This window comes from Notechis scutatus, chromosome 12 (genome assembly GCF_049901735.1).
Source record: "Notechis scutatus isolate UNSWTSFEM ecotype Mainland chromosome 12, rNotScu1.2, whole genome shotgun sequence".
NCBI lineage: Eukaryota > Metazoa > Chordata > Lepidosauria > Squamata > Elapidae > Notechis > Notechis scutatus.
Genome location: NC_142020.1, coordinates 10340657 through 10367181, shown reverse-complemented (window position 1 = coordinate 10367181; position 26525 = coordinate 10340657). Strand labels below are relative to the sequence as shown.

The 26525-nt window shown below is 42.5% G+C and overlaps 2 protein-coding genes across 5 annotated transcripts in view; one reads left to right on the top strand and one right to left on the bottom strand.

Moving 5' to 3' along the window:
• IFT140 (intraflagellar transport 140) overlaps positions 1 to 26525 on the top strand; it is an 84541-nt gene that overhangs the window by 12042 nt on the left and 45974 nt on the right. For 2 of the 4 annotated variants that reach the window (XM_087973302.1, XM_087973303.1), the window contains exons 10-19: positions 3142 to 3345; positions 5122 to 5194; positions 6374 to 6465; positions 8430 to 8557; positions 9699 to 9816; positions 11324 to 11454; positions 14079 to 14229; positions 15090 to 15221; positions 16144 to 16179; positions 18003 to 18199. In XM_087973302.1, coding sequence (XP_087829428.1) covers positions 3142 to 3345; positions 5122 to 5194; positions 6374 to 6465; positions 8430 to 8557; positions 9699 to 9816; positions 11324 to 11454; positions 14079 to 14229; positions 15090 to 15221; positions 16144 to 16179; positions 18003 to 18199 — 1262 coding nt within the window. The remainder of the gene's footprint in view (positions 1 to 3141; positions 3346 to 5121; positions 5195 to 6373; positions 6466 to 8429; positions 8558 to 9698; positions 9817 to 11323; positions 11455 to 14078; positions 14230 to 15089; positions 15222 to 16143; positions 16180 to 18002; positions 18200 to 26525) is intronic. The other 2 variants (XM_087973304.1, XM_087973305.1) reach the window with 1 other exon arrangement.
• The window catches only part of TMEM204 (transmembrane protein 204), a 29717-nt gene continuing 22513 nt past the window's right edge, over positions 19322 to 26525 (bottom strand). Inside the window, exon 3 of the mRNA XM_026682501.2 lies at positions 19322 to 22341. Within this exon, the coding sequence (XP_026538286.2) occupies positions 22097 to 22341 (245 nt within the window). The 3' untranslated portion in view covers positions 19322 to 22096. The remainder of the gene's footprint in view (positions 22342 to 26525) is intronic.

The window sequence follows — 26525 nt, the reverse complement described above, 5'->3', positions numbered from 1 at the left end:
CTTGGCAATTGATTCTTACTTATGATGGTTGCACTGCCCTGGGATGATTCTTTTTTGCGAACTTCCAACAAGCAAAGTCAACGGAGAAACCAGATTCACTTAGCAACTGGATTACTAATTTAAGAACTGCAAGTGATTCACTTAATAAATGTGGCAAGAAAGGTCATAAAATGAAGGTCATTTCACTGAATAACTATTGCTTAGCGACAGAAATGTTGGCTCAGTTGTGGTGGGACTGCTGTATTTCTCAACCTTTGAGGTCCTGCGGGCTGAAGAATTCTGGGAGTTGAAGTCCACCCACCTTAAAAGTTGCCAAGGGGGAGATTGGATGGGGCCCTCCCTCTGGAAGGGCCTCCTGTTGAAGATTCATTTCTACCCAACATTATCCACCTTCTGGGAAAAAAAAAGAAAACAGACATTTTCTAGAAGGCTTTGGAAATGTGTTGCCAGCATTATATGACTAAGTTTTGAAAAGTCCCTTCTTAATTTTTGGTATTTATTTATTTATTGACTTCATTACTGTGAGCTCTGAGAGTCTGTTTGATTGCAATGGGATATTAATTTGGCTCAATAAATACATTTAAAGAAGAAGTTCTTCCAATGAGGTATAAGAATGAAAGGAAACTAGAGACTCGTTGGAAATGTGAGCAAATAGATAAAGCCTTGTTGGGAACTCTGCGTGAAGTGTTTATTTGCATGTGGTGTTAATCTTTGGCAGATGAAAAGTACACTCATGTTTGCCTTTTAAGTTCAGCATACGCTTAAATGAACAGACGTAACAATGGTTGTTCTTGTTCTCTTGATCTATTATGGTGGACAAATCATAACAAATGATGTAGGCTGGGCAATTGTCTTACATAAATAACCAAAACTGAATGCATTTGATTCGACCAGCTTGTTGCTGGATAGATTTTGGGCCTTGTTAGCTATACCTTCTAGATATACGACGAGTTTTTGTTTCAACCCTTTCAGTATATTAATTTCACATTTTTATAATGCTTCCTGGATTTTTTTTTTATAAGAGCAGGCATTTGTAGATTTTCCACTTCTTTCCCCATGTTTTTGTAAGTTATTTAATAGACCCTTGACAGATTTTTCTATCTGGCATGAATTTATTACCTAACCAATTAAGCTTTTCGTCAAAAACCAGGTAGATGAATTGGCCAGAAAAAGCCACCTGTTCACGGTACAGGTAGTCCTTGGGTAATGACCACAACTGGGATGAGAATTTACGTTGCTAAGCATGTTGGTTGTTCAGTGTCCCATTTTACCAGAATTTTGCAATGGTTGTTAAGCGAAATCCCACATGATCATGTGAATCTGGCTTGATTTTGCTTGTCAGGAACCATCTGGGAAGGTTTCAAACGGCAATCACCTGATTCTAGGATCGCTCGCTGGTTGCCAAGTGCCCAAATGTTGAGGCTGTGACTGGGGCATGCTGCCACAGTTGTAAGTGTGAGGACCGATCCTAACTTACTGTTTTTCCAGTGGCCTCGTAGCTTTGAATGGCCACTAAATGAATGGTTGTAAACAGAGGGATGCCGGTACATCTGGAGTCCACAATCCCCGGGCCTTGGCCCATTCTGAACCGGATCGCACAAGGGACAGGTGAGCACACGTGTGTGTGTGTGTGTGTGTGTGTGTGTGCAACTCCCCTTGCCTGAGTGGCAGGCGGGTGGGCACACTTGCACAGCTCCGCTTGTGGGAGCGGCAGGCATGCGCCCTCATTTGTGCAAATGGAGTTGCGCACACGCACGCACACCTGCCACTCACACAAAACCATCCCCCCCCCCCACCGATCCGCCAAGCCCCCCCCCCCCAAATCAGGGGTGGGATGCAAATATTTTTACTACTGGTTCTGTGGGCATGGCTAAGTGGGTGTGCCTAGGTGGGAGTGGCCATGTGACTGGGTGGGCGTGGCCTCTCTCTCTCTTTTGCGTGACCCCCCCCACACACACACACTCCGGGTTTTTTGCTTCCTAGGCTTCAGGGTAGCTTCCTGGACGAAACAGTAAGACAGCGAGGAGGATCCCGGCACAGCTGATCGTTGGAACAGCTGATTGTCGGGAGGAAAAAAACGAAATACTGGTTCGACCGAACTGGTAGGTGTTTTTTTACTACTGGTTTGGCCGAACTGGCCTGAACCAGTAGAATACCACCACTGCCCCAAATGTTATCCACCCCCTACAAGGTGTATTCAAGATTACAATAACAACAACAATAATAATAATAACAATAATAACAAAAACAACAACAACAATAATAATACAATCTAATATATATAATAATAATAATCCGATCTAAGTATAGTGTATAAAATCATAATGTCCTACCTGTCAATGAATACTTCAGCTTCAACCACAACAGTACAAGAGCAAACAATAGATACAAACTCAAGGTAAACCTCACCAAACTTGATTGGAGGAAATACGACTTCAGCAACAGAATGGTCAATGTCTGGAATACTCTACCTGACTCTGTGGTTTCTTCCCCAAACCCCAAAAACTTTAACCTTAGACTGTCTACTATTGACCTCACCCACTTCCTAAGAGGCCTGTAGGGGGCGTGCATAAGCGCACCAACGTGCCTACCGTCCCTGTCCTATTGTTTCTTTTATTTATTTTTATTTTTCTTATATGTATCCATGTATTCATAACTATGTTTTTACTTATACTTATACCTATTATCTTGTGAGCAATTGACAAAAATAAATAAATAAATAAAAATAAATAAATAAAAGTTATCCCAAAAGGGCCTTTTTTCAGAAGGCAACTGGACTTTCTTGTTTTTTCTTTGGAAGACGGTTTCGCTTCTCATCCCAGAAGCTTCTTCAGCTCTGACAGGATAGTCGAGAATGGAAGGATTCCCATTTTTCAGAGCTGAAGAAGCTTCTGGGATGAGAAGCGAAACGTCTTCCAAAGGAAAAACAAGAAAGTCCAGTTGCCTCTTGAAAAAAAAAAAAGCACCTTTGGGACAACCATGACCTGGATGATTGAGAATCTCTACAGACTCTTAAAAAGTTATCGATGTCTGTCTTCTTTTCAAGGTTTCTTTCAAAGAGTCCGTGGCTCTATACCCAATGCATTTTCTCACTAAGCCAGCTGGTGAATCCTAATGTGTTTTTCTTCCTCGTGTTTCCAGTGGAGTTCCAAAAAGAACCTGTTGGCTGTAAACCTAAACAACTCGGTTGCCATCCTGAGGGAACAGGCCATGGCTTCACACTTCCACCAGCAAATGGCCGTGGTCCAGGTTTCCCCTAACTTGTTCAACATCACCAGCTTCAGCAGCAAAATGATGGATAACCTCCGTATCGACACGTATGTGAATGGAGTCTGCGCAACCAAGGTATTTTCCATCAGATCGATGTACAGTGGTACCTTGGTACTGAACTGCATTGAAACTCATCGGAATTGGTCCTCAGTGCATTTTGATGCAAAAATTTTGTCCCAGTACTCATCGTTTGTTGGTACTCGACGCACAAGCTAGAACTTGTTGGTGTCGGCTACCTTGTGACTCACTACATTATTCCTTGTAGAATAGAAATAGAAATAGAAATAGAAATAGAAATAGAAATAGAAATAGAAATAGAAATAGAATAGAATAGAATAGAATAGAATAGAATAGAATTCAATTCTTTATTGGCCAACTGTGGTTGGACACACAAGGAATTTGTCTTTGGTGCAAGTCCTCTCAATGTACATAAAAGAAAAGATACATTCGTCAAGAGTCAAGAATCATCAGATACAACACTTAATGATAGTCATAGGTACAATAAGTAATCAAATCATACTAGGAAACAGTCAATATAAATCGTAAGTATACAAGCAACAAAGTTATAGTCATACACTCACAAGTGGGGGGGGAGAGGTGATAAGGAGTGATGGGAAGATTAATAGTAATAGTAATGCAGACTTTGTAAATATTTGGACTGTGTTGAAGGAATTATTTGTTTAGCAGAGTGATGGCATTCAGGGAAAAACTGTCCTTGGTGTCTAGTTGTTCTTGTGTGCAGGGCCCTATAGCGTCGTTTTGAGGGAAGGAGTTGAAACAGTTTATGTCCACGATGTGAGGGGTCCGTAGATATTTTCTCAGCCCTCTTTTTGACTCATGCAGTATGCAGGTCCTCGATTGAAGGCAGGTTGGTAGCAATTTTTTTTTTCTGCAGTCCTAATTATCCTCTGAAGTCTGTGTCTGTCTTGTTGGGTTGCAGAGCCAAACCAGGCAGTTATAGAGGTACAGATGACAGATTCAATGATTCCTCTGTAGATCTGTAGAAATGTGTTTTTATGGGAATATTAAATATTAAAATTATGGGGGGAAATGTGTTTGGTACTCCTTATTTCTGGTACTCACTGCACCTCCTATAGCCAATGATGAGTACTGAGGTACCACTATCTTGGTTTTGGGGATGAAGATGAGGTATAAAAAACATTTTCCGAGGAATCCAGCCTTAAGGCACTGGTTGTGAATTTCATTATGTAATCTGATGAACTCAAATTCTTGTTGATTTCAGTGAGTTCACCCTTAATGGGCTTTAATGATTTCTATGTTATCTCTCCTATCTCTGTTAAAAGGGAATTCAGGGAAGCTTAATAGAATTTGATCATAAAAGAAAGTAGTATATAAAATGGTACCTTTGTATAATAATATCTATCGTATGATACATATTGACATGTGCAGCATTACTTGTTGAGGTGGGCAGCTATAAAAATCAAATAAATAATGAAAATAACAGCAGTTTGCCTGTCTGCACAGGAAGGTAAAGCAAAAAACAGAAACTATAATAATTGAAGTTAATAGATTTAAATTTTTTAAACCTGAATAAACAGCATTTAGCTTGCCAAATTCCTAGGAGATAAATCTTTATTTCCCTAGAAATTTAGCAAGCTAAATGCTGTTTAGGTGAAGTTCACAGTTTGATATGGGGCGCAACCAGAATCAACTCCAGGAGGTGCTCATGAAAATTTCCCCTGGAAGCAATCACTTCTGAAAGAAAGGCTGCGTACCCTATAGAAACCATAATATGTCGGTTGGCCCTAAAGGACTGATAGAACCTTTTGAGATCTGTGGATTAATCTAGGAAATGGATTTTTAGTGACCTTTTTTGATCCTGTCTTTTAGGATGCTGTAGCATTCTGGAATGGAAAGCAAGTTTCTATCTATGAACTGTCAGCTGCCACTTTACGGAATTCAGGTAGGTTGAATGGGTTTGGATGGAATTTTGTGTGCGTATTAGAAATTATATATAGAACGCCAATAATTTGCTTTTTTATAGAAAGAGGCAAGAAAAAATGTTTCCATACTAAAATGTATTCAGAACGGATACATACATACATATATACATACATGCACACAGATACATACACACCTCTGTGTCTATGTGTGTATACATATACAGTATATATATATATATGTGTGTGTGTTCTGTCTCACCTGTGACCACGAGGTGAGAGTCCAAGTTTTCAAAGGAATATAAATAAACAGACAGGACCAGGAACGACAGAGTTAAATTCCTTTGACTGGAGGAATCCTTGGCAGTCTTCCAAAAGCTGCCTGCCAAGTCCGATAACAAACAAGACCATAAATCAAGAAGCAAATGCCACACGGAGAGTTTGTCCAAGCTGCTATCACGAATAAATAAATTGTCCCGAACGAGTATTCCGAGCTAACACGCCCTCTTTTATTTCCTGAGGGGCGTGTCAGTCCCTCAAGTCAGTTCCTGATTTGACCTTTCCTTTTACGCTGCATTTCCCGCTTCTGCCTGCGTCTTTTCCTTGCATCAAACCAGCATTCCTCGGCTTGATCCTCAGCCAAGGACTCTGGCACGCTCTCCTGATTATCTGCCGACACCTGAGGCACAACCAGGGAGGAAGGTCCCGGGGAGGGAGATGATTCCGAATCCTCCAGCAACACAGGCTCAAACCTCAGAGCCAAGTCCTCCTCTTCCTCCTGGCTCAAGTCTGTGTCTTCCAGCAAGGCAGGCTCAAATCTGGAAGCCAAATCCCTCTCTCCCTCATTACTTAAGTCTGTATCTTCTAACAAGGCAGATTCAGACCTCCGAGTCACAACATATATGTATGAATGTATATCTATGTACATATATAGCATATGTGTAAGTGTGTGCATGTACTGTGTGTGTATGGTCATATGTTTATTTTCTTTGGAGAATGGAGATCAGAATTTCATTTTTTTTAATGTGTGCCGGTCTGTTCACAGAAAACCAAAATTACAACAAAGTTTATCTTATCATATCTTAAAGAAAAGATAGGGGTTTTTTGTGTAGACATTTAGGTATAACTGATGAAGCTCTTAGCTGTACAAATAAAGAGAGAGATTAAGGCCGTTGTAAGACTCTTCCTTTGAACGGTTCCAGGTTCTTTCCTCTGTGATTCCCCTGTGCTGGCTATGCATGAAGAGAATCTTTATACTGTCGAACCAAATCGGGTTCAAGTTCGCACCTGGCAGGTAAGCAAGTTGGCACTATAGGGGTGCAGTGACAGCCCCCTGCTGGAGGAAATAGTTTGAGATTTATGACATTTGTGGTTGGAGTAAGACTCTTCTGCCCAAACTGTCTGGCCTGTTAACGGAAAACCGCCTAGCTAATTATAATAACCAAGATCTTGCGGGTGTAGAATCTGGCACCGTATACAGGTAGTCCTTGAGTGATGACCAGAACCGAGCCCAACATTCTCGTTGCTAAGCAAGGCAGCTGTGAAGTGAGTTTGCCCCATCTTACGACCTTCCTTGCCACAGTTGTTGTTCAGCGAATCACTGCCACTGTTAGTAACCCGGTCGTTCAGTGAATCTGGCTTCCCCGTTGACTTTGCTTGTCCAGAAGACAGCTGGGAAATGTGCAAATAGCAGTTGGATGACCCTAGGATGCTGCAACCCTCACAAACACATGGGCTGCCAGGCGTACAAATTTTCGTCACATGGCCAAGAGACAATGGAGATAGGTGTGAGGACTGCCATAAGTCATTTTTTTTCCAGTTCCACTGTAGTTTTGAATAGGTGCTAAATCAGGGGTCCCCAACCCCCTGTGTACCAGCACTGGGCCGCAGCATGCCAGAAACTAGGCCTTAAAGCCTTAGTAAGGGCACACCTAGAGTACTGCATCCATTTTTGGTCACCACATTATAAAAAAGATGTTGAGACTCTAGAAAAAGTACAGAGAAGAGCAACCAGGAGGATTAGGGGACTGGAGGCTAAAACATACAATGAACAGTTGCAGGAACTGGACATGGCTAGTCTAGGGAAGAGAAGGACCAGGGGAGACATGATAGCAGTCTTCCAATATTTGAGGGGCTGCCACAGAGAGGAGGAAGTGATCAAGCTATTTTCCAAAGCGCCTGTAGGCCAGACAAGGAATAATAGATGGAAACTGAACAAGGAGAGATTCAACCTGGAAATAAGGAAAAACTTTCTGACAGTGAGAACAATCAACCAATGAAACAGAAGTTGCCCTCGGAAGTTGTGGGAGCGCCATCACTTGACACCTTCAAGAAGAGATTGGACTGCCATTTGTCAGAAATGGTGTAAGGTCTCCTGCTTGGGTGGGGGGTTGGACTAGATGACCTACAAGGTCCCTTCCAACTCTGATTATCTGTTATCAGGCCACGCAAACAAACGAAGCCCCATCCGTGAGATGCAGGCAGCACACGATACCAGGCCCCCTCTGGTCTGTGGAAAGAAACCTTTCTCCACGGAACCGGTCCCTGGTGCCCAAAAGGTTTTGGGGGCCACTTTGCTAAACGAATGGTTAAAAGTTGAGGACTATTTATTCAGCAGTCCCAAAGGTGCTTTTCTTTTTTCAAGAGGCAACTGGACTTTCTGGGTTTTCTTTGAAGACGTTTCACTTCTCATCCAAGAAGCTTCTTCAGCTCTGACAGGATGGTGGGGAAGGGAAGGATTTATATTCCTTGCAGACAGCTGGTCATTTGCATCCTTTTAGAGGGTCATTGAGGACTCTTGGGGGTTTCTCTGTGTCCTCAGGGTCACCTGAGTTAGTGCTCCTGGTTCCTGCAGTCTGCCATTTTTCCCTCTGGAAATCCATTCCTATTCCCACGCCATTCCAAGGGTGTTCATCCCAAATTGTATAGCTAAACGTCTGCAGTGATACTCAGTCATCCAAGTCACAGTTGTCCCAAAGGTGCTTTTTTTTCCCCAGAGGCAACTGGATTTTCTTGTTTTTTTCTTTTGAAAACATTTTGCTTCTCATCCAAGAAGGTTCTTCAGCTCTGACAGGATAGTGGGGAATGGAATCCTTTGGGACAACCATGACCTGGGTGACTGATGATCTCTACAGACTATTTACTCAGCAGTTCATTTCCTTGTTCCTGGGGATCCATCAGAGAGCGGCCATGATCTTGGTCAGGACAGGATGACCCAGGCCAGAGCTTGAAGCCCACTCCCTTCTTCTTCTCTCCCAGGGCACCGTGAAGCAGCTGCTGTCCTTCTCGGAAACGGAAGGCAATCCCTGCTTTCTGGACGTCTGTGGGAATTACTTGACCGTGGGAACCGACTTGTCTCACTTTAAGATCTTTGATCTTTCTCGCAGGTATGGAGCTTCATTACAAAACTTTCTCTTTCTTTCTTTCTTTCTTTCTTTCTTTCTTTCTTTCTTTCTTTCTTTCTTTCTTTCCTTCCTTCCTTCCTTCCTTCCTTCCTTCCTTCCTTCCTTCCTTCCTTCCTTCCTTCTTTCTTCCTTCCTTCCTTCCTTCCTTCCTTCCTTCCTTCCTTCCTTCCTTTCCTTTTCTTTCTTTCTTTCTTTCTTTCTTTCTTTCTTTCTTTCTTTCTTTCTTTCTTTCTTTCTTTCTTTCTTTCTTTCTTTCTTCCTTTCTTCCTTCCTTTCTTCTTCTTCCTTTCTTCCTCCCTCCTCTTTCTTCCTTCCTTCTCCCTCCTTCCTTTCCCCTTTCCTCCCTTCCTCCCTCCTTCCCTTTCTTTCTTTCTTTCTTTCTTTCTTTCTTTCTTTCTTTCTTACTTCCTTCCTTCTTTCCTTCCTTCCTTCCTTCCTTCCTTCCTTCCTTCCTTCTTCCTTCTTTCCTCCCTCCCCTCCCTCCCTCCCTCCCTCCTCTTTCTTTCCTTCCTCCTTCCCTCCCTCCCCTCCCTCCCTCCCTCCTCCCTCCCTCCTTCCTTCCTTCCTTCTTTCCTTCCTCCTTCCCTCTTTCTTTCCTTCCTCCTTCCCTCTCTCCCCCTCCCTCCCTCCTTCCTTCCTTCCTTCCACCTTCCCTCCCTCCCTCCTCTCTCTTTCTTTTTCTTTCTTTTTCTTTCTTCCTCTTTTCCTTTCTTCCTCCTTTTCTTCCTCCCTCCCTTTTTTTTTCTTTCTTTCTTTCTTTCTTTCTTTCTTTTTCTTTCTTTCTTTCTTTCTTTCTTTCTTTCTTTTTCCTTCCTTCCTTCCTTCCTTTCCTTCCTTCCTTCCTTCCTTCCTTCCTTCCTTCCCCTCCCTCCCTCCCTCGTTCCTTTCTTTCCTTCCTCCCTCCCTCCTTCCTCCTCCTTTCTTCCTTCCTCCCTCTTTCTTTCTTTCTTTCTTTCTTTCTTTCTTTCTTTCTTTCTTTCTTTCTTTCTTTCTTTCTTTCTTTCTTTCTTTCTTTCTTTCTTTCTTTCTTTCCAATTGGAATGCCATCTTTGATGATCAGTTTCTCAGGGAAACAAAACCCAGGACAGGTTTACGTGACCTGTTCCGTCTCGTCTTCCCACAGAGAGGCAAAGGTACATTGCAATAGCAAGGCCTTGGTGGATTTGATGCCCGGCGCTCTGGGGATTGCATCCGTGAAGTGCAACACAAGCGGCAACAGAGTCAGCATTCTCCTGAGCAAGGTGAGGTATGAACAACCCCACCTTTCACCTGAAAACCCAATTCTAACCACTGTGCACCATGGTAGGTAGGTAGGTAGGTAGGTAGGTAGGTAGGTAGGTAGGTAGGAAGGAAGGAAGGAAGGAAGGAAGGAAGGAAGGAAGGAAGGAAGATAGCAGTAGAACTTAGACTTACATACTGCTTCACAGTGCTTCCCAGCCCTCTCTAAATGCTTTACAGAGTCAGCCTCTTGCCCCCCAACAATCTGGGTCCTCATTTTACCTACCTCGGAAGGATGGAAGGCTGAGTCAACCTTGAGCCTGGTGAGATTTGAACTGCCAAATTGCACTCAGCTGGCAGTCAACAGAAGTAGCCTGCAGTACTGCACTCTAACCACCGGGCCACTGAGCCCCAATATTTCAGGAAGAAGAGAGGAACAACCTATTTTCAAAAGCACCTGAAGACAGGACAAGAACCAATGGATGGAAACTAATGAAGGAGAGAAGCAACCTAGAACTAAGGAGAATTTTTCTGAGTTTGAGAACAATTCACCAACTTGCCTCCTGAAGTTGTGAATACTTCAACCCTGGAGGTGTTTAAGAGGACATTGGACAACCACTTATCTGAAATTGTACAGAGTTTCCTGCTTGAGCAGGGGGCTCGACTAGAGGACCTCCAAGGTCCCCTCCGACTCTCATATTCTGTTATCCTGGAACATCGAACCACTAGGCCCAGTTAGGTTTAATTAAGTCAGGTTTTCCCAACCCCAGACATTTGAAGATGGGTAGCCTTGAATTCCCAGAATTCCCCAGCTAACCAGAGAATTCTGGGAATTGAAGTCCACTCGTCTTGAAGCAGTCAAGGCTGAGAAACACTGGTTTAAGTGAAAAGTTGGCATCATGTAGCCAAGTCCTGTGCTCGCGTTATTTCCTCCCTGCCTCTCTTTATCTGCATTCGAGGAACTGGCAAGGCAGATCCAGCTCAGTGTACAGTTCAAGCAGGTTTGACTTTTCCCGTTAAAAAAATATATATATTTTTAAAGATTTAGGGGGGACCTGATTGGAGAGTTTTGAAGGGGAGGCTCTTCCTTTAAGGCATTCGTGAGTTGCTGGAATTCAAGAAATGACTGGCTTCATGCAGTGGTGGGATTCAAAAATTTTAACTACCGGTTCTGTGGGTGTGGCTTGGTGGGCGTGGTGTGGCTTAGTGGGCGTGGCTTACTGGGCCTGGCAGGGGAAGGATACTGTAAAATCCCCATTCCCCCCCCCCCACCCTGCTAACCTGCTTTCCAGCTCCATTCTCCTGTTCAGGACAACAAAAGCAGACTCAGCCAATCAGCTGGGACTCAATGGGAGGCAGAGAATAGATGGGGCTGGTGGGGCCAGTCAGAGGTGGGATTTGCCGGTTCTCCGAACTACTCGAAATTTCCACTACTGGTTCCCCAGAACTGGTCAGAACCGGCTGAATGCCACTTACCGCTACCATTCCTATAGTGAGTCAATCATCTCTCTTTTTAAAATTGTTATATAGGCTGATGGCAGTTTCGACCCCAGGATTTGTTTCTACGACATTGAAATGGACACGGTCACCCTGTTTGATTTTGAGTCAGGTCGACAAAGAGACGCTAAGGAAATGCTCCCCTTCGGACAGGAGACTGAAGTGTAAGGTTTCATTTCTTTTTGAGTTAGGTACTGTGGAATATAGATGAGTTTTTTTAAAAAAAAACATGTCTTATTCTTTTCACATCTTTACTCTCTTGCATATACAAGTGTTACAAAGTTCTGATTGAACACAGGCCAATAGATGCTTGGTTTACAGATGGCATATATTTGATGCATGCATTCAGCACATTTCTTTTATACTGCAGAATCTAATAGTCCTCGACTTACAATTGTTTGTTTAGATATTGCGATGACACAAGAACAAAGGCACAAAAGTAGATGAAGTCCCTTTCATTCCTCCAACTTGGCCCTCAATGTCCAGTTATCATCAGCTGGAGAAAAAAAACTCTGCCAAGAACAGTTTTTAAAGGAAAGAAATTCAGGCCGAACCCAAAGTACATACAAATTACAAATAAAAACCAACACAATCCACGCTGCAGCAATTAACGAGACAGGGCAGGGTAAGGAATCGCAGACTTCAAAAGATAACGAAACACACACAGTTGGGAGGATGCCAGAACCTAGATGAGACTTGACAAACCAAAATAATTCATGTTTTGCTTCCAGCAAGGAGCTGTGCGCAAACGCCCTTTTTAAATCCTGTTTTCCCAGCTGCAGCTAATGAAGAGAATCAGGGCCTTTTCCTCCCCCGTAGCCCATGTTACTCCCTTCTCTGTTCCTCCCTGTGTACCCTAGGATGAAGAGGGGGTGGGCCTGGGTCTTCCTCTGAAGGCCCAGCCGGACTGTGCCCTTCCCCAGTTTCTTCCACAACCACCGGAGCCACACTCCCACTCCCTGTCAGCTGCTCAATCTCCCCCTCGGAATCAGATTCCAACAGGGGCATGACAAACTGGTTTCTAGCAGTTACATTTTTTTCCTTCCAGCATGCTGGGGGATTCTGGGAGTTGAGGTCCATACCTTTTAAAATGACCAAAGTTGAGAAACATGGGCTTATACAAAAAGGAACTTTTGTGTCTCAGCGGGATAAATACGCTGCTGTCATGTAGGATGGTTGAGTGAATCAGCCTGTTCGTCATGGCTTTCATTTTATCTGCATTAGTTTTAGAGTTATTCACACAAACATTAAATTTACCCTGCGACAATTCTAGCTTTTCCCTTTCTTGCTTTGTCATTTAGAGAATGACTGCATCCTTAAAATGGCTTTGCAAACTATTCCGAGCACCCTTTAAAAAAACAAAAAGTAATTTCTTAATGGAAAATGAAAGATCCAGCAGGGGTCACTGTGAAATTAAAAGCTCTATACCAAATGCTCAAAGAAAGCATGAACATCTTGGAATAGTTTTTTTTTGGTTTTTTTTATGGAATATATGCCTAGTAGAATACTTTCCTGCTGCGTTGTGGGTGCGTGCCAGACATGAACCCAGAGGAACTTTTATGTCATGTTGATTATTTTATTATTATTCCTTTTGTGATCTCAGAAGGTGGCTCCTTTTATTGGCCTATTCTTTTGGGGAATGGAGGAAAGGAGAGTCTATCTTTTTTTCCTCTTCTAGTGGAAGATAAATTTCAGGAATGGTTCTCTTGTTTTATTCGACGTTATTGGCTTTGAAACATTTGTACAATTGTTCTGATGTTTGCAAGCCAAAGTGCACACAATGGGGCAAGGCAGCAGGAGGCCAGCTGGTCGCTGCAGGACCATGGAAAGCTCCACTGTACATTACTCTCTTTGGTTGAATTCAGACAGAGCCCTTTTATGCCTCCAGGGCCAAATGCTGGATATTTATTTGCTTACTAGCTCAAGACCCGTGTTTCGCTACGAAACTATGTGGTCGGGCTTAGTTTTTGGGGAGGAAAATAAGGGGGTGGTGGAAATTCTGCCTCTGCCTACCACCATCCATCGGTATTCATCTAGCCTCCTATCAGTGTGTGAGAGAATTGAGGGTTGTGTGAGCAAGAAGGAGACAGCAAGGAGCCTGGGCGTGGCTTAGCTCAACTGTTCTGTACTAAAGCTGCTTCTGCCTTCCCCATTGACTTTGCTTGTCAGAAGGTTGCAAAAGGAGATCACATGACTCTGGGGGATTGCAGCCGTCATCAATATTAGTTGCCAAGCATCTGAGTTTGGATCATGTGACCTACAACAGTCATAATATGAAAAATGGTCATAAAGTCACTTTTTCCAGTGCCATTGTAATTTCAGTCACCGAATGAACTGTTGTAAGTCAAGGACTACTTGGATTAGTAGGTAATATATATTGCTAATATATATTGCTAGGGGGACACAGTGGCTCAGTGGCTAAGATGCTGAGCTTGTTGATCGGAAAGGTTGGCAGTTTGGCAGTTCGAATCCCTAGCGCTGTGTAACGGAGTGAGCTCCCGTCACTTGTCCCAGTTTCTGCCAACCTAGCAGTTCGAAAGCATGTAAAAGTGCAAGTAGAAAAATAGGGACCCCTTTGGTGAGAAGGTCACAGCGTTCTGTGCGCCTTCGGTATTGAGTCATGCTGGCCACATGACCACGGAGACGTCTTCGGACAGCGCTGGCTCTTCTTCGGCTTTGTAATGGAGATGAGCACCGGTGCCCCCTAGAGCCGGAAACAACTAGCGGAACCTTTGCCTTTAAAGGTTACTAGTTAGATTTACCCATCTTGATTGTGTGGTCTGCCTAGGAAAAACACCTCTGTATATCCAGTATTGTGTAACCGAATCCCTGCAAGTCACTTCTGGGATCAGAACGAACCAAGGCTGTTCGTATGTGAAGCCGTTCTGGACCCTAATCAACAATCACTGGATAAGAAGCAAGAATCCTTGGAAAACTTGGTACGTTCATCGTTTCTCTTCCTTTGAGATTTTGATTGTTGAGATGGCATTATGACATTGTACTCGGCTGCTCTTCAGTGAGAGTCTTCAATGCATTATCGTAAAATGATCAATATTCAAGATCGTTTAGGTCAGGGGTCTCCAACCGTGGCAACTTTGAGCCTGGAGGACTTCAACTCCCAGAATTCTTTTGCTTTGCTCTGCTCTGCTCTGCTCTGCTCTGCTCTGCTCTGCTGGGGAATTCTGGGAGTTGAAGTTCTCTCCAGGCTTAAAGTTGCCAAGGCTGTAGATCCCTGGTTTAGGTCATTCTTCATCGAGAAAAAAAAAAAAGCTAATGTCCAATCATTTAAAATTAGATTCTGGGGAGTATAATATGACATAGGAACTTTTTCATGTGTCACATATTATACATTGGCCTGAGTTCCTCCTGTTATTCTTGAACTTCAGGCTCAGCCAAAGGAATAACTCCTCTCTGCTGGAATGAAATGCATTCTCTCATCTTTAGGTGACAGTATCTGCCTGTAAATGCTTCTGTTGTATATTTGAACAGTCACTAAACGAATGGTTGTAAGTCAAGGACTAGCTGTGGATGAAATTCAGATTTAATTTTTCCAAGAGTCTCTTTGTTGAATTGCAAAGCATGGGATTCCTAAATGGCAGAGCTGCCCAGTTTTGCATTGTAAAACATTGCACATTATGGTCTACCAGAGGAGAGGAAACTCTTAGCTCAGCCATCTGTGGCAGAGGTGCCTTCAGCTTCTTAACTGCAACCTCTGCCAAATTAAAATGGAAAATAAAAACAAACCTACCAAAGGATGTTGTACTATGAAGCCCAAATCATGCTCCATTTCCCCTTCCAGGTGGATGTGCTGATAGTATCTTTCTTCAGCACTGAAGAGCATGGTCTTCTGCTCCAAGACAGTTTTCAGTTGCCATCAACTTACCAGTCTCTTCTGGGCATGGAGGTGCCACACTATTACTTTGCCAAAAAGGTGAGTTGACAGAGTTTTCACCTTCCTAAAGGAGAAACATCCTCCCCAGGAGATATTCCCCCTAGGGGATTTTTGTTGTTGTCATTGTCATCGTCCTTCACAGAGGAGAAGAAACTGAACTATCGTCATCATCACTTCAAGTGCTTTAGGCACAAAGGGGAAACAGTGAGAGGAGACGTTGCCATTACTGTTTGTACTTGTAGTAATAGTAAAAAGCCACATGAGTGGGATGGGAAGACCACAAATCAGTTCAGGCACGAATGCTTCATAAGTTATATTATAAATGTGCACCATTTAAATATAGATTTGTAGAAGAAGAAGAGGCAGAGATTGGGGGTGGAGTCAAGAGAGGACTCAGCCTATAATCATTACGTTTCCACAAATGTTCCAAGTGCAGCCCCTCTTGAATTCCGCTGACTCTTAACTAATAACAATTTAGTGCTGCCTGTTAGTTGACTAGATTCTTTGACATAGACTTGAGCAATAAATCAGTTTAACTGGCGCTTAACATATGGTCCTGTTTCTTGATGCCTGACAAGAAGTTCGTGACACATTTTCTAAAAGGACAATAGCGTAAAAAAAAAAAATCACTTCCCAGGCCATAATTTAAGGATGACTAGCCCTTTTTTTTGGCTGGGGTTGCATTCTTTCAGGGATAATTTATAGGGTACCCTGCGAGCTAAAGCAAGTGGTAGTGGGGCGATGGTAGGTGAAATCCTTTAAACAACAATAACAAAAAATGACCAGGGTAGTTCTGGTTTGCCCCGTTGTAAAAACAAAGTTTGGTTTGTGAATTTCACTCTGTGTTTGTTCTGTTGCTGTTTCTTTTTTTTTAAATATACATTTTAACATATATTTTTTGCTGTTCCTCTCACTCTTGTTTCTTTCTTTCTTTCTTTCTTTTATTTCTGCTAACCAATAGTTGTTGTTTTGGAGAAATTCTGTCTATAAACCTCATGTAAGTCATTTGTAATGCTATTTTTTTCTTTATCCGTTAGTTTTGTCACGCCAGGTTTTTCCACTTCATTGTCCACGTTCTATCCTTTGCTATTTTCTAAAAAATAAAACTTGGGTCATCATCCGGGGAAAAACGTTCCTCCAAATCTTCATTTCATTCTTAGTGAAACTAGTCACAATGCGGGGTTTTAGGGAAATGCCTTCTAGTTTAGCGTATCTTGAAAACGAAGAGAAGGGCGGATTCTAGTTCTCACATGGATAGTGTGTGAACATGTACCCACGTTGCTGTTGTGCGTTAGGTCCTGAGAATGACACCAGCCATCTTCTTCTTAGTGTCTGTGACCATCAAGGATCTCAGATGTTCATAGGGAAGGTATGACAATCAGTAACAAGTATCAGCTAGAGCCAAATTTGGTTCTTAGTAAAGGCACCTGACTAGAAACTGGGAGATTGTGAGTTCTAGTCCTGCATTAGGCACAAAGACAGCTGGGCAATCTTAAGCCAGCCCTTCCCTCTCAGCCCTAGGAAGCAGGCAATGGCGAACTACTTCTGAAATCCTGCCAATAAGATCTCTCTCTCTCTCTCTCTCCTCCTCCCTTCCTCCCTCCCTCTCTCTCACACACACATTATGTCACAAGAATACAATGATGCTGTTGATATTTGCTTCCTTTAGTCTTAAAGATGATTATAAATTGGTTAAGCCATAGCCCCACATGTTATCTTACCGCACTGCCCTTTGAGTACCATTAGCTCATCCTTATCACATAATAAAATAATATAATGGGATGACTTAGTAGTTTATTCCATTCACTGGAGCCTGTTCTTTCTTCTAAGTATCATGCTGTCTGGGGCATTATTCTAGGCGAGGCCCACCCAATCCCCACCCTTCTGTTTAAGCACTTAGAACAGCAGGATGTGTCTTAAAGCCATAAATGACCTGTTCAAAATGTTCGGCACTCAGACATTAAGACCCAAGAAGTTGCTTTATTGAAAGGAAGACAACTCCTGTCCCACAAAGTTAGGCAGGAAAAAAGTTGGTTTCTGCTGTTCTATGCTCAATGACCTGAAGAAGAAAAGAAAAAAAAAAATCTTCCATTTGAAAAGTAAATTATTTGGAAGGAAAAACTTAGCCTCCCTTGCTGATAAATACAATATTTTGGTGATGGAGAGAAGTTAAATTGTGAAAATGGTTTGAATATCGAGTTGCTGCTTCTTTCGAAAATACCAGTCTTGAGCTATAAATATTATTTATTGATCAAGAACAGGTTGTTGCTATCATATAACAGAATAACAGAGTTGGAAAGGACTTTGGAAATCTTCTAGGAGCCCCTGCTCAAGCAGGAGACTAAACCATTTCAGACAAATGGTTATCCAATAACTTTTTAAAAACTTCCAATGTTGGAGTATTTACAATTTCTGGAGGCAAGTTGTTCCACTGAATAATTGTTCCAACTGTCAGGAAATGTCTCCTTAGTTCTAGGTTGCTTCTCTCCTTGATCAATCTCCATCCATTATTCCTTTTCTGGCCCTCAGGGGCTTTGGAAAATAGCTTGACTCCCTCTTCTTTGTGACAGCACCTGAGATATTGGAACACTGCTATCATGTCACCCCTAGTTCTTCTTTTCATCAGACTAGACCTACCCAGTTCCAGCAACCATTCTTCATAACTTCCTCCCCTTCCTTCCTTCCAACATCGCTCTCTCGGTCTCTTTCCCTCTCTCTCTTTCTCTCTCTCTTTCTCTCCCTCTCTCTCTCTCCCCCTCTCTCACACACACACACCACAAATACTTTGCTTGCCATGTGTAATTAGTACTTTCTTTTCAGATGGAAGCTGAGCAAAAGGATGAGGTAGAACCTGGCAGCATCCCGCTGCATCAGATGGTGGCTAGAAGACCGATGAGAGATTTCATCGGGCTGGAAGAATGTGACAAGACAACCTGCGAAGCAATGCTTAACTTCAGTTTCTACCTAACCACTGGAGACATGGATGAGGCCTTCAAGGCTATCAAACTCATCAAAAGGTAGGATGGTTTTTGGGTTTCCCTTTAGTTCTCTTTTTCTCTGGTGTGATTCCCTTGATTACTGGGAGAGAAAGAGATCAGTTGACGTCAGAGCAGTGGCGTTAATTGATCTTAGAAAGGTGGTGTTACTGGCGTTGGCTATGAAAGCTGCATTTATTTTGCCTTTTACAGCATTGTTTGTCTGCCTTTTCGTGTTTCGCTTACTCTGAAACCCACATTTTATCGCATAGTTTTAGTTCCATTAGGTAAACCAGACAAAACAATCAACTCCACAGGAAGTCTATCTATACTGAGAGCCGATATAATAATAGAATTTGGCGAGTCCATTTGTGCTTTCCCTCCCTTCTTTTCCACATACCAGTGAATCAAGGAGATGTTTGCCTGGGTTGCTTCGGAATATGTTTTGCAGATCTTAAAGAATGTTTTGATCCTCTTTGCCTAGATAAAAAGACTTGTACATTTCTGTTATTCTCCACCCACAGCAAAGCTATTCTAGGATGGCACATTGCAAATAGACTTGATGCAGGAGATTTGACTAACGAAAGCTAATTATTGGGCTGTTTATTATATGAACAGCTAAGTTGTCCGATAATATTCAGCCAAAGATACCAGCATTTTTAAAATGACAATATGGGACAGAATAACAGAATTGGAAGGGACTTTGGAGATCTTCTAGTCCAACCCCTTCTGGAGGCAAATCGCTCTACTTATTGTTTTCCCTTTCAGGAAATTTCTCCTTAGTTCTAGGTTGCTTCTCTCCTTGATTAGTTTCCATCCTTTGCATCTTATTCTGCCTTCAGGTGTTTTGGAAAATAACTTGATCCAAGCCTTTGATTGACCATCAAGCTTCTTATAGCTTGAAATTCACGTGCTTAATGTACCGATTTTCATTTATACTGAAAAGCCATGTAACTAACTTCTAAAAGATAGTCTATTAACTCCTCCCCTCTCGTGAGTTTCCTGGAGTAAGGGCCAGACAGGTTTTTCTGGGGCAGCCCCCAAAATATATAAATATAAAACCTCCTTAGCTCTTTCCTTTTTTTCCTTTAAAGGCAAATCTACTGTTTCAATTTTATTTCTATGTCTAAAACAAACACCACAAATTCAACTCTAATGGTGGAATCAGGGGAGAACCATTCGTTTTTAATTTCACATTATAATGATGGTTATTGCAATATTAGCAGAAATAATACATCTTAAATATTCTAGTATTTAAAATCTTTTGGTAAATGGCAGTTAATTAGAGCACATTTTTATGCTATAGAATTTTCCTAGAAAGCAGGCAGGTAAGTTGAAATGAAATCCAATTTGTGATTAAAGAATCAATCTGTTTAATCCCAGCAAGACAGCTTTCTAAATCTAAAAAAAGACTCAAAGCATACTTCGAAGTGGGAGGTAAACTCTGGAACGTAAGTCTACTAACAACGTGAATTTTCTCACCCTAGTTGGCATGTTTAATAGGACAGAACTTACTGGGAGGTAGAAATATACTGTAGGTAAAGGAATTTATAACAACATTAAGGTGCCCAAAGGATTATATTGGTAGCTGTTTTACTATTTTCAATCGTAATTGTCCACATCTATTGTCTAGATATATTCTATAACACATAGTGCTAAAGATGCCAAAGTAGTTTGTAAATGTTGCACATATTCTTATATTACTTTTTCTCTAAAAGCAGGTTTTTGGTCCTCTAAACAGTTGGGTAACCTAAGGAGGAAAAATGCTACCCACAATTGTTTTAAAGAAATCAGTTGTTATATCCAGAATAGAAATAATTCCTCGAGAATTATTCCTCAAACTTTCCTGTTTGTTCCGCTTTAGGTCAGGTTGCTTATTAAGGCTCAGGTACTGAGTGACATACTTGTTTATGTCTTTTATTTGGTGTCCTATTAAGTCATACTACGAAGCTCAAAGGGCAAGCTTCATTATTCCCTTTCTGAATGAATAGCAATAGCACTCGGACGTATATACCGCTTTACGGAGCTTTACAGCCCTCTCTAAGTGGTTTACAGAGTTAGCATATTGCCCCCAATAATTTGGGTCCTCTTGAAGAAGTAAAAAGGATGGAAAGCGGAAAGCTAAAGCGAAGTTTTGAAGCAGTTATATTACAAAAGTCTCTAAGAAAGAGACATTAAATATTTAGGTCAACAGCCTCATCATCCAATCCGTTTTTTCTCTCTCTCCGTCATTACCTCCATAGTATCACTCTTCACTAGTTCAATGTTTTGCTAAACGTTCTATCAAAGTCAAATATTCTTGTGTGTATCAGGGATCTATTCATCTGACAGCCATTTCTGATGGATTTCCCCCCCACCTTCGATAAATAAGGAATAAATTCTTGCCTCCCGTAATTTTAGTCAGCTGGTCTTCCCACCTCATTGAAGCACCTTCCGAAGCTGCACTGGTGTGATTTTAGATTTCAGCACAGGTAGTCCTCGATTTAACAACAGTTTGCAGCCTCTCCATGCTCACGTGATCCAAATTCAGATGCTTGGCCACTGGCTCATATTTATGACAGTTGAGTGCTCAAGCACTCGAGCAAAAATAAAAGTTACAATTTAGCGCCAAATTTGGAGAAGAAAAAAAAAAAGCCCAGCCATCTATTCTTGATTTAAATAATTGCTAAGGATGATGGAAAGAGAAAAAAAGCCAACTCTCCTTAATGTGGGTAACGCAGATATGATGAAGAATGGCAGCTTTAGAATGAGCCTCTTTATCAAGAGTTAAGTGGCATGGAAATGTTTCTACAAAATTGGCTTTAAAAGACAAATAAGCCTGAAATCTTAAATATTTCATGCCCTGTTAAAAGCATTTCTTCCAAGCCTTCCAAACAGTACAATTATCCCCAGTTGGCTTTGATTTTGGAACATTGGCATCAAAACGAAAATAGTTGTTCTGGCCAGATTCGATGCCTCTCAAATTTTGCACACATATATAGAAATTGCTACTCTGTGTATGGTGAGCCATACGCTAAATAATCAGTTTGCATAATTAATTCTCTTTAAATTAAATATTTTTTTTTAAAAAAAACCTCTGGGTTGCACCAAATGGGCGAAAAGAGAGAACAGCTCTCATTTCTTCTTTCAGACTGCTCTTACGGCTGGTTCCATTTCTGTAACTGAGCCTTTGCATCTGTTGGTAACTTTTTCATGTAAACAGCTTAGACTTGAAAGAAAGAGTTGCTTTTTCCCATTGCCAGATTCTCCCCAAAATCCGTCAGAGTCTAGCTCTGCCCCACTCCTTTTCCTGTTGGCTAAAAACCCATCCAGATGGTTGAGCTGTTGATATCTTAGGCTGTACATTGGGATCAAGAAAAGCATTGTATAATGTAGTGAGTTAGGCAGACAAACAGACAGACAGACAGATACAGACGAACACCTAAGCAATGCAGGTAGTCCTCAACTTACAACAGGGGTTGTTGTTTTTTTGGTCAAAGTTAACAACAGCACTGAAAACTGTGACTTAGAACCGTTTTTCACCGCTACGACCTTTGCATCCCGTGATCAAAATTCAAAAGCTCGGCAACTGGTTCCTTTTTATGACCCAGGCTGCTTTGTTCCCAAGGTCATGGGGAACCCCCTTTTGCGACTAGCACAGTTGATGTGGAAGCCAGATCCACTTCATAACCGAGTTACTAACGTAACAACGGCCTTAAAACCTGGGCACAGCTCACTGAAGAAATGTCTCCTCTTAACCACAGAGGCTCAATTTTGGTCGTAAGTGGAAGACTACCCATAATGACGGACTCCTCTTAAGGGAGGAGTGAAATTTGTGGTATTAAATTACATCGCCTATGTATAAGAAAGCAGTCAGTTGTGGTTGTTGTTTGTTGGTTGTTGTTGTTGTTTTAAGTCTGCCTGTGTGGTTGCATCTCCCTCCTTTCCGTCTCCATATTCTCAGCACGGGGACTCCACGTAGTCGTTCTCCAGCCCTCGCCGAAAGCGAGCGGTCAGCGTGCGGCTGATGACAATGACTCTGGGGGCCATGCAGTCCTCCCGCCGATGAAGGATGTTCCATATAAGGATGGCTGCAGCCAATGTGGCTAAGAGACACGCCCCAATGTTCAGGTAGCAAGACCAGGACAGGCTGGTGTAGGGTCCAATGCGGTAGAAAGTCACCAGGCCGATGACCAGAACGAAACCTGAAAGAAGATGAAATTGGAATTTCGCGTTAAATAATATTCCTGTGATGTCAGAATCCAGGAGGGCAGAGGTGGCATTCGGACGGTTCTGACCGGTTCTAGAGAACCGGTAGCGGAAAATTTGCATTGTTCGGAGAACCAGCAAATGCCGCCTCTGACTGGCTCTGCCCCATCTCTTCTCTGCCTCCCATTGAGGCCCAGCTGATCGGCTGGGTCTTCTTTGGTTGCCCTGCACAGGAGAACGAAGCTGGAAAGCAGGTTAGTGGGGTGGGGAGGGAATGGGGATTTGGCAATATCCTTCCCCTGCCACGCCCACCAAACCATGTCCACAGAACCGGTAGTAAAAAATTTTTTGAATCCCACCACTGCAGGAGGGGCAAATATTTTGCATGAAGGACAACACTGTGATGTGAGGGATAGGATTAAGACCTACAGGCACACACATGCAGGGATAGACAGTCTTTCTTTCAAAGATTCCTCAAGAAGCTAACCACAATAATTTGCTTCTTTTCTTCCAAAGTGCAGCTCAAAATGATTATTTAAATTACTCCATTCTAAATGATGTTGACCTCTAGGCCGGGCATGTCCAACCCTCAGCCCTGAACAGCTAGTAATGCAGCCCCGCAAGATATAACAAAAATTTTAAAATAAAGGAAATGTGTTATTTATATACATTTATATATTATATAGCAATATCACTTGGACTTATATGCCACTTCACAATGCCACTTTACAGTCCTCTAAGTGGTTTACAGAGTCAGCCTATTGCCCCCCAACAATCTGGGTCTTCATTTTACCCACCTTGGAAGGATGGAAGGCTGAGTCAACCTTGAACTAATTAAGATTGAACTGGAGCAGTGAGCAGTGAGCTAGCCTGCAATATTGCATTCTAACCACGGTGCCACCGCTGCTCTTACATATTTTATATTCGGTCCCAAACAATTCCTCTTCACTCAGTTGTGGCCCAGGCAGGCCTAAAGATTGGACACCCATGCTCTAGGCATTACTCAAGGAGGAGACTTCAACTGTATCTTCTCTGTTCTCACCCTGTGATCAAGAATAGTTGAACACACAATGCAAGTTGTGTTCATTTCCTTCAGAAATACTTGGGCGGGGAAAAGTAGCTATCTATACCCACGACCCGCATCACATGTACTCCAGCCTCGTTGGTTGGGACAGGAAATATATATCCTATAGATAGAATTGTGCTTTCAAGATTTCATAAATCAGACGCAATCGTTCCATAATCTGGCACACTAGAGTATACCCTTCATGTATTGGTAGAGTCGCAGTTAGCCAAAATTTGTGGGTACAATTCAGTTGACACGTGGGAAGATTTCTGCAAACTAGGCTATCCAAATTTGTGTCTGCAGATGTCCGTATTTTGTTTTTCATAAGATTTCTTAGCCACTCCGGGAATGCGCGTTGCATATTGCACACGATTTGAACTCTGTCATTGTAACAACGGTTTCTCCACCAAAGAATATCTGATTGAGCCAAGTTAAATTACTAAGTCACAAAGAAAGATCCACACCCAAAAGGATTTGCACCCCTTTGTTTTTAGTCTGAGAGGCCCAAAATTTAAGTCTCTCAAGATGCTTTCAAGGAAGAATCCACAGAAGCATGGATATTTTTGAATGGGAAAACACATCCACAAAATTTTCCTGGGAAATTCCTTTATCTGGAGATGGATTTCCTCCTGCGAAATGGCAGGAAAGAGTCCAGCTTTAAAAGTGGGGCAATGTTTTGCTTTTCTTAACGCAGCCGCTCTTGAAGATCTTTATGAACATGAAGTATTTATCCCACCAACCGCTTCCTTCTTCGTGTGTATCCTACACATCCGGTTATTCATGGTTTCACCGTTGAGGAAACTGAGGTGAGGAGATGTGTCTAGCCACGCAGGAAATCAACCCAGGGGTCAGAAGTAGAATCCGAAACATCTGACCCACAACGTTGTGTGCACAACCACAGAGCTGCCCTACTTCACATTCGGGCAGGTGTCAACAGTTTCTGAGGTCTTTCTGGACAGGTCTCTTGCAAGACCTCCTTCTCCTTCTCCTCCTTCTCCTCCTCCTCCGTTGTTTAGTTAATGAACTTTTGGATGGAAGTAATTTATAGGTCTAATTAGCATTAACGGAGAACAATATATAAAGAAGCAAATCGGCCTTGCATAATAGGAAGGCGGGTGTAAAACTCCAGCTTCCCCCTTCTCCCATAAACACTTCCTTAACCACCACCACAACAGAAGGGAATTCAAGCAGACAAAAGGGCCCCTGTTTCAGGAGGAGGCTAGGATAAGCACAAGGGGCGGTAAACAGACATCAAGATCTGCAGATACCATTTCCGTTAGGATTGCGGGCAAGGACAGGTCAGTCCTGAATGGGACTTGCTGTCTCCAGCTTGGCTGTGCGTCCCCTCCTTCGTGCATCCGTGGGCATGGCTTGCAAGCCTCCTGCGATAAAAAATCTATTCTTGGGTGTCCCAGACAATATAAGATCAAGCCAGCCAGCTCCAGTGTAAATTATTAGTCATAAGGATTAGACATCTGGGCCGCTCTAGATACGCAGGACAGATACGCAGATGACACTAAGCTGGCAGGAATAGCTAACACCCAAGAAGATAGGCTCAAGGTCCAGATGGATCTTGACAGACTAGAACACTGAGCCCTATCTACTAAAATGAAATTCAATGTAGAGAAAAGTAAAGTCCTACACTTAGGCAAGAAAAACCAAAAGGACTGGGTAAAACTCAGTAGCAGTAACTGTGGAGTCTTAGTAGACAACCAGATAAATATGAGCCAGCAGTGTGCAGCAGCAGCCAAAAAAGCTAATGCAATCCTAAATTGCATTAACAGAGGGATACAATCAAGATCAAGGGAGGTACTAATACCACTCTATAAAGCCTTGGTAAGACCACACCTAGAGTTCTGCATCCAGTTTTGCTCACCACACTATAAAAAAGATGTTGAGACTCTATAAAGAATGCAGAGAAGAGCAACCAGGATGATTAGAGGACTGGAGGCTAAAATATATGAAGAACGGTTGCAGGAAAAGGCCTGGCTAGTCTAGTGAAGAGAAGGACCAGGGGAGACAGGATAGCAGTCTTCCAATATTTGAGGGTCTGCCACAGAGAGGAGGAAGGGGTCAGGCTATTTTCCAAAACACCTGAAGGCCAGACAAGGAACAATGGATGGAAACTGAACAAGGAGAGATTCGACCTGGAAATAAGGAGAAATTTTCTGACAGTGAGAACAATCGACCCATGGAACAGAAGTTGTCCTGTGGGAGCATCATCACTTGAGGCTTTCAAGAAGAAATTGGACTGCCATTTGTCAGAAAGAGTGTAGGGTCTCCTGCTTGGGCAGAGGGTTGGACTAGATGACCTACAAGGTCCCTTCCAACTCTAATTATCTGTTATCTGATTTCCGAGCTCTTTTAAATCTCATTTGCAAGGTGGGTTGCTCTGGATTGTATCACTGGATGTTCCTGAAAGGGAAACGCGAAATACAGGTAGCCCTGGAATTTTTACAACAGTTCATTTAGCGACTGTTTGAAGTTATGGCGGCCCTGAAAAAAAGTTACCTTTGCAGCATCCAAATTCAGGTGATCCAAATTCAGATACTTGGCAATTGGTTCATACTTACGACCGTTGCAGTGTATGTGGCTTGTGTGATTTCCCCCTTTTGCAACCTTCTGACAAGCAAACTCTACGGGGAAGATTCACTTCACAACTTAATCAGTGCAACGATTCCCTTAACAACTGTGGCGTAACTTACTTAATAACCACCTTGCTTTAGCAAAGGAAATTCTGGCTCCAATTGCGGTCGTAATTCATATCGGTTAATATGGAAGTGGAAACAGGCCAAGTGACTGGAAACAGACTTCCTAGTCCGTAGCTGTGATTCCCTCTCTCTTTTTTCCCCCTCCGTTCCCATCTCTCCTCGCTTCCGATTGCATAGAAACCCAAAAATGCAGTCTAAATGTCTAAGCGGAGACGCCTCCAGCTTTGCCCCTCGTGAAGGATTCATTATTCATCCCACAAAGCTCCTAAGATTTCCTTGGGCCACTCAAAATAATTTAAAAAAAAACAAAACCCCACTGATGTTAGAGCAAGGGCTGTTTCCCTTCACAGGACCTTTGGCTTGAACTCCGACTCCGCACATTAGTGAATGAATAATGTGGAAG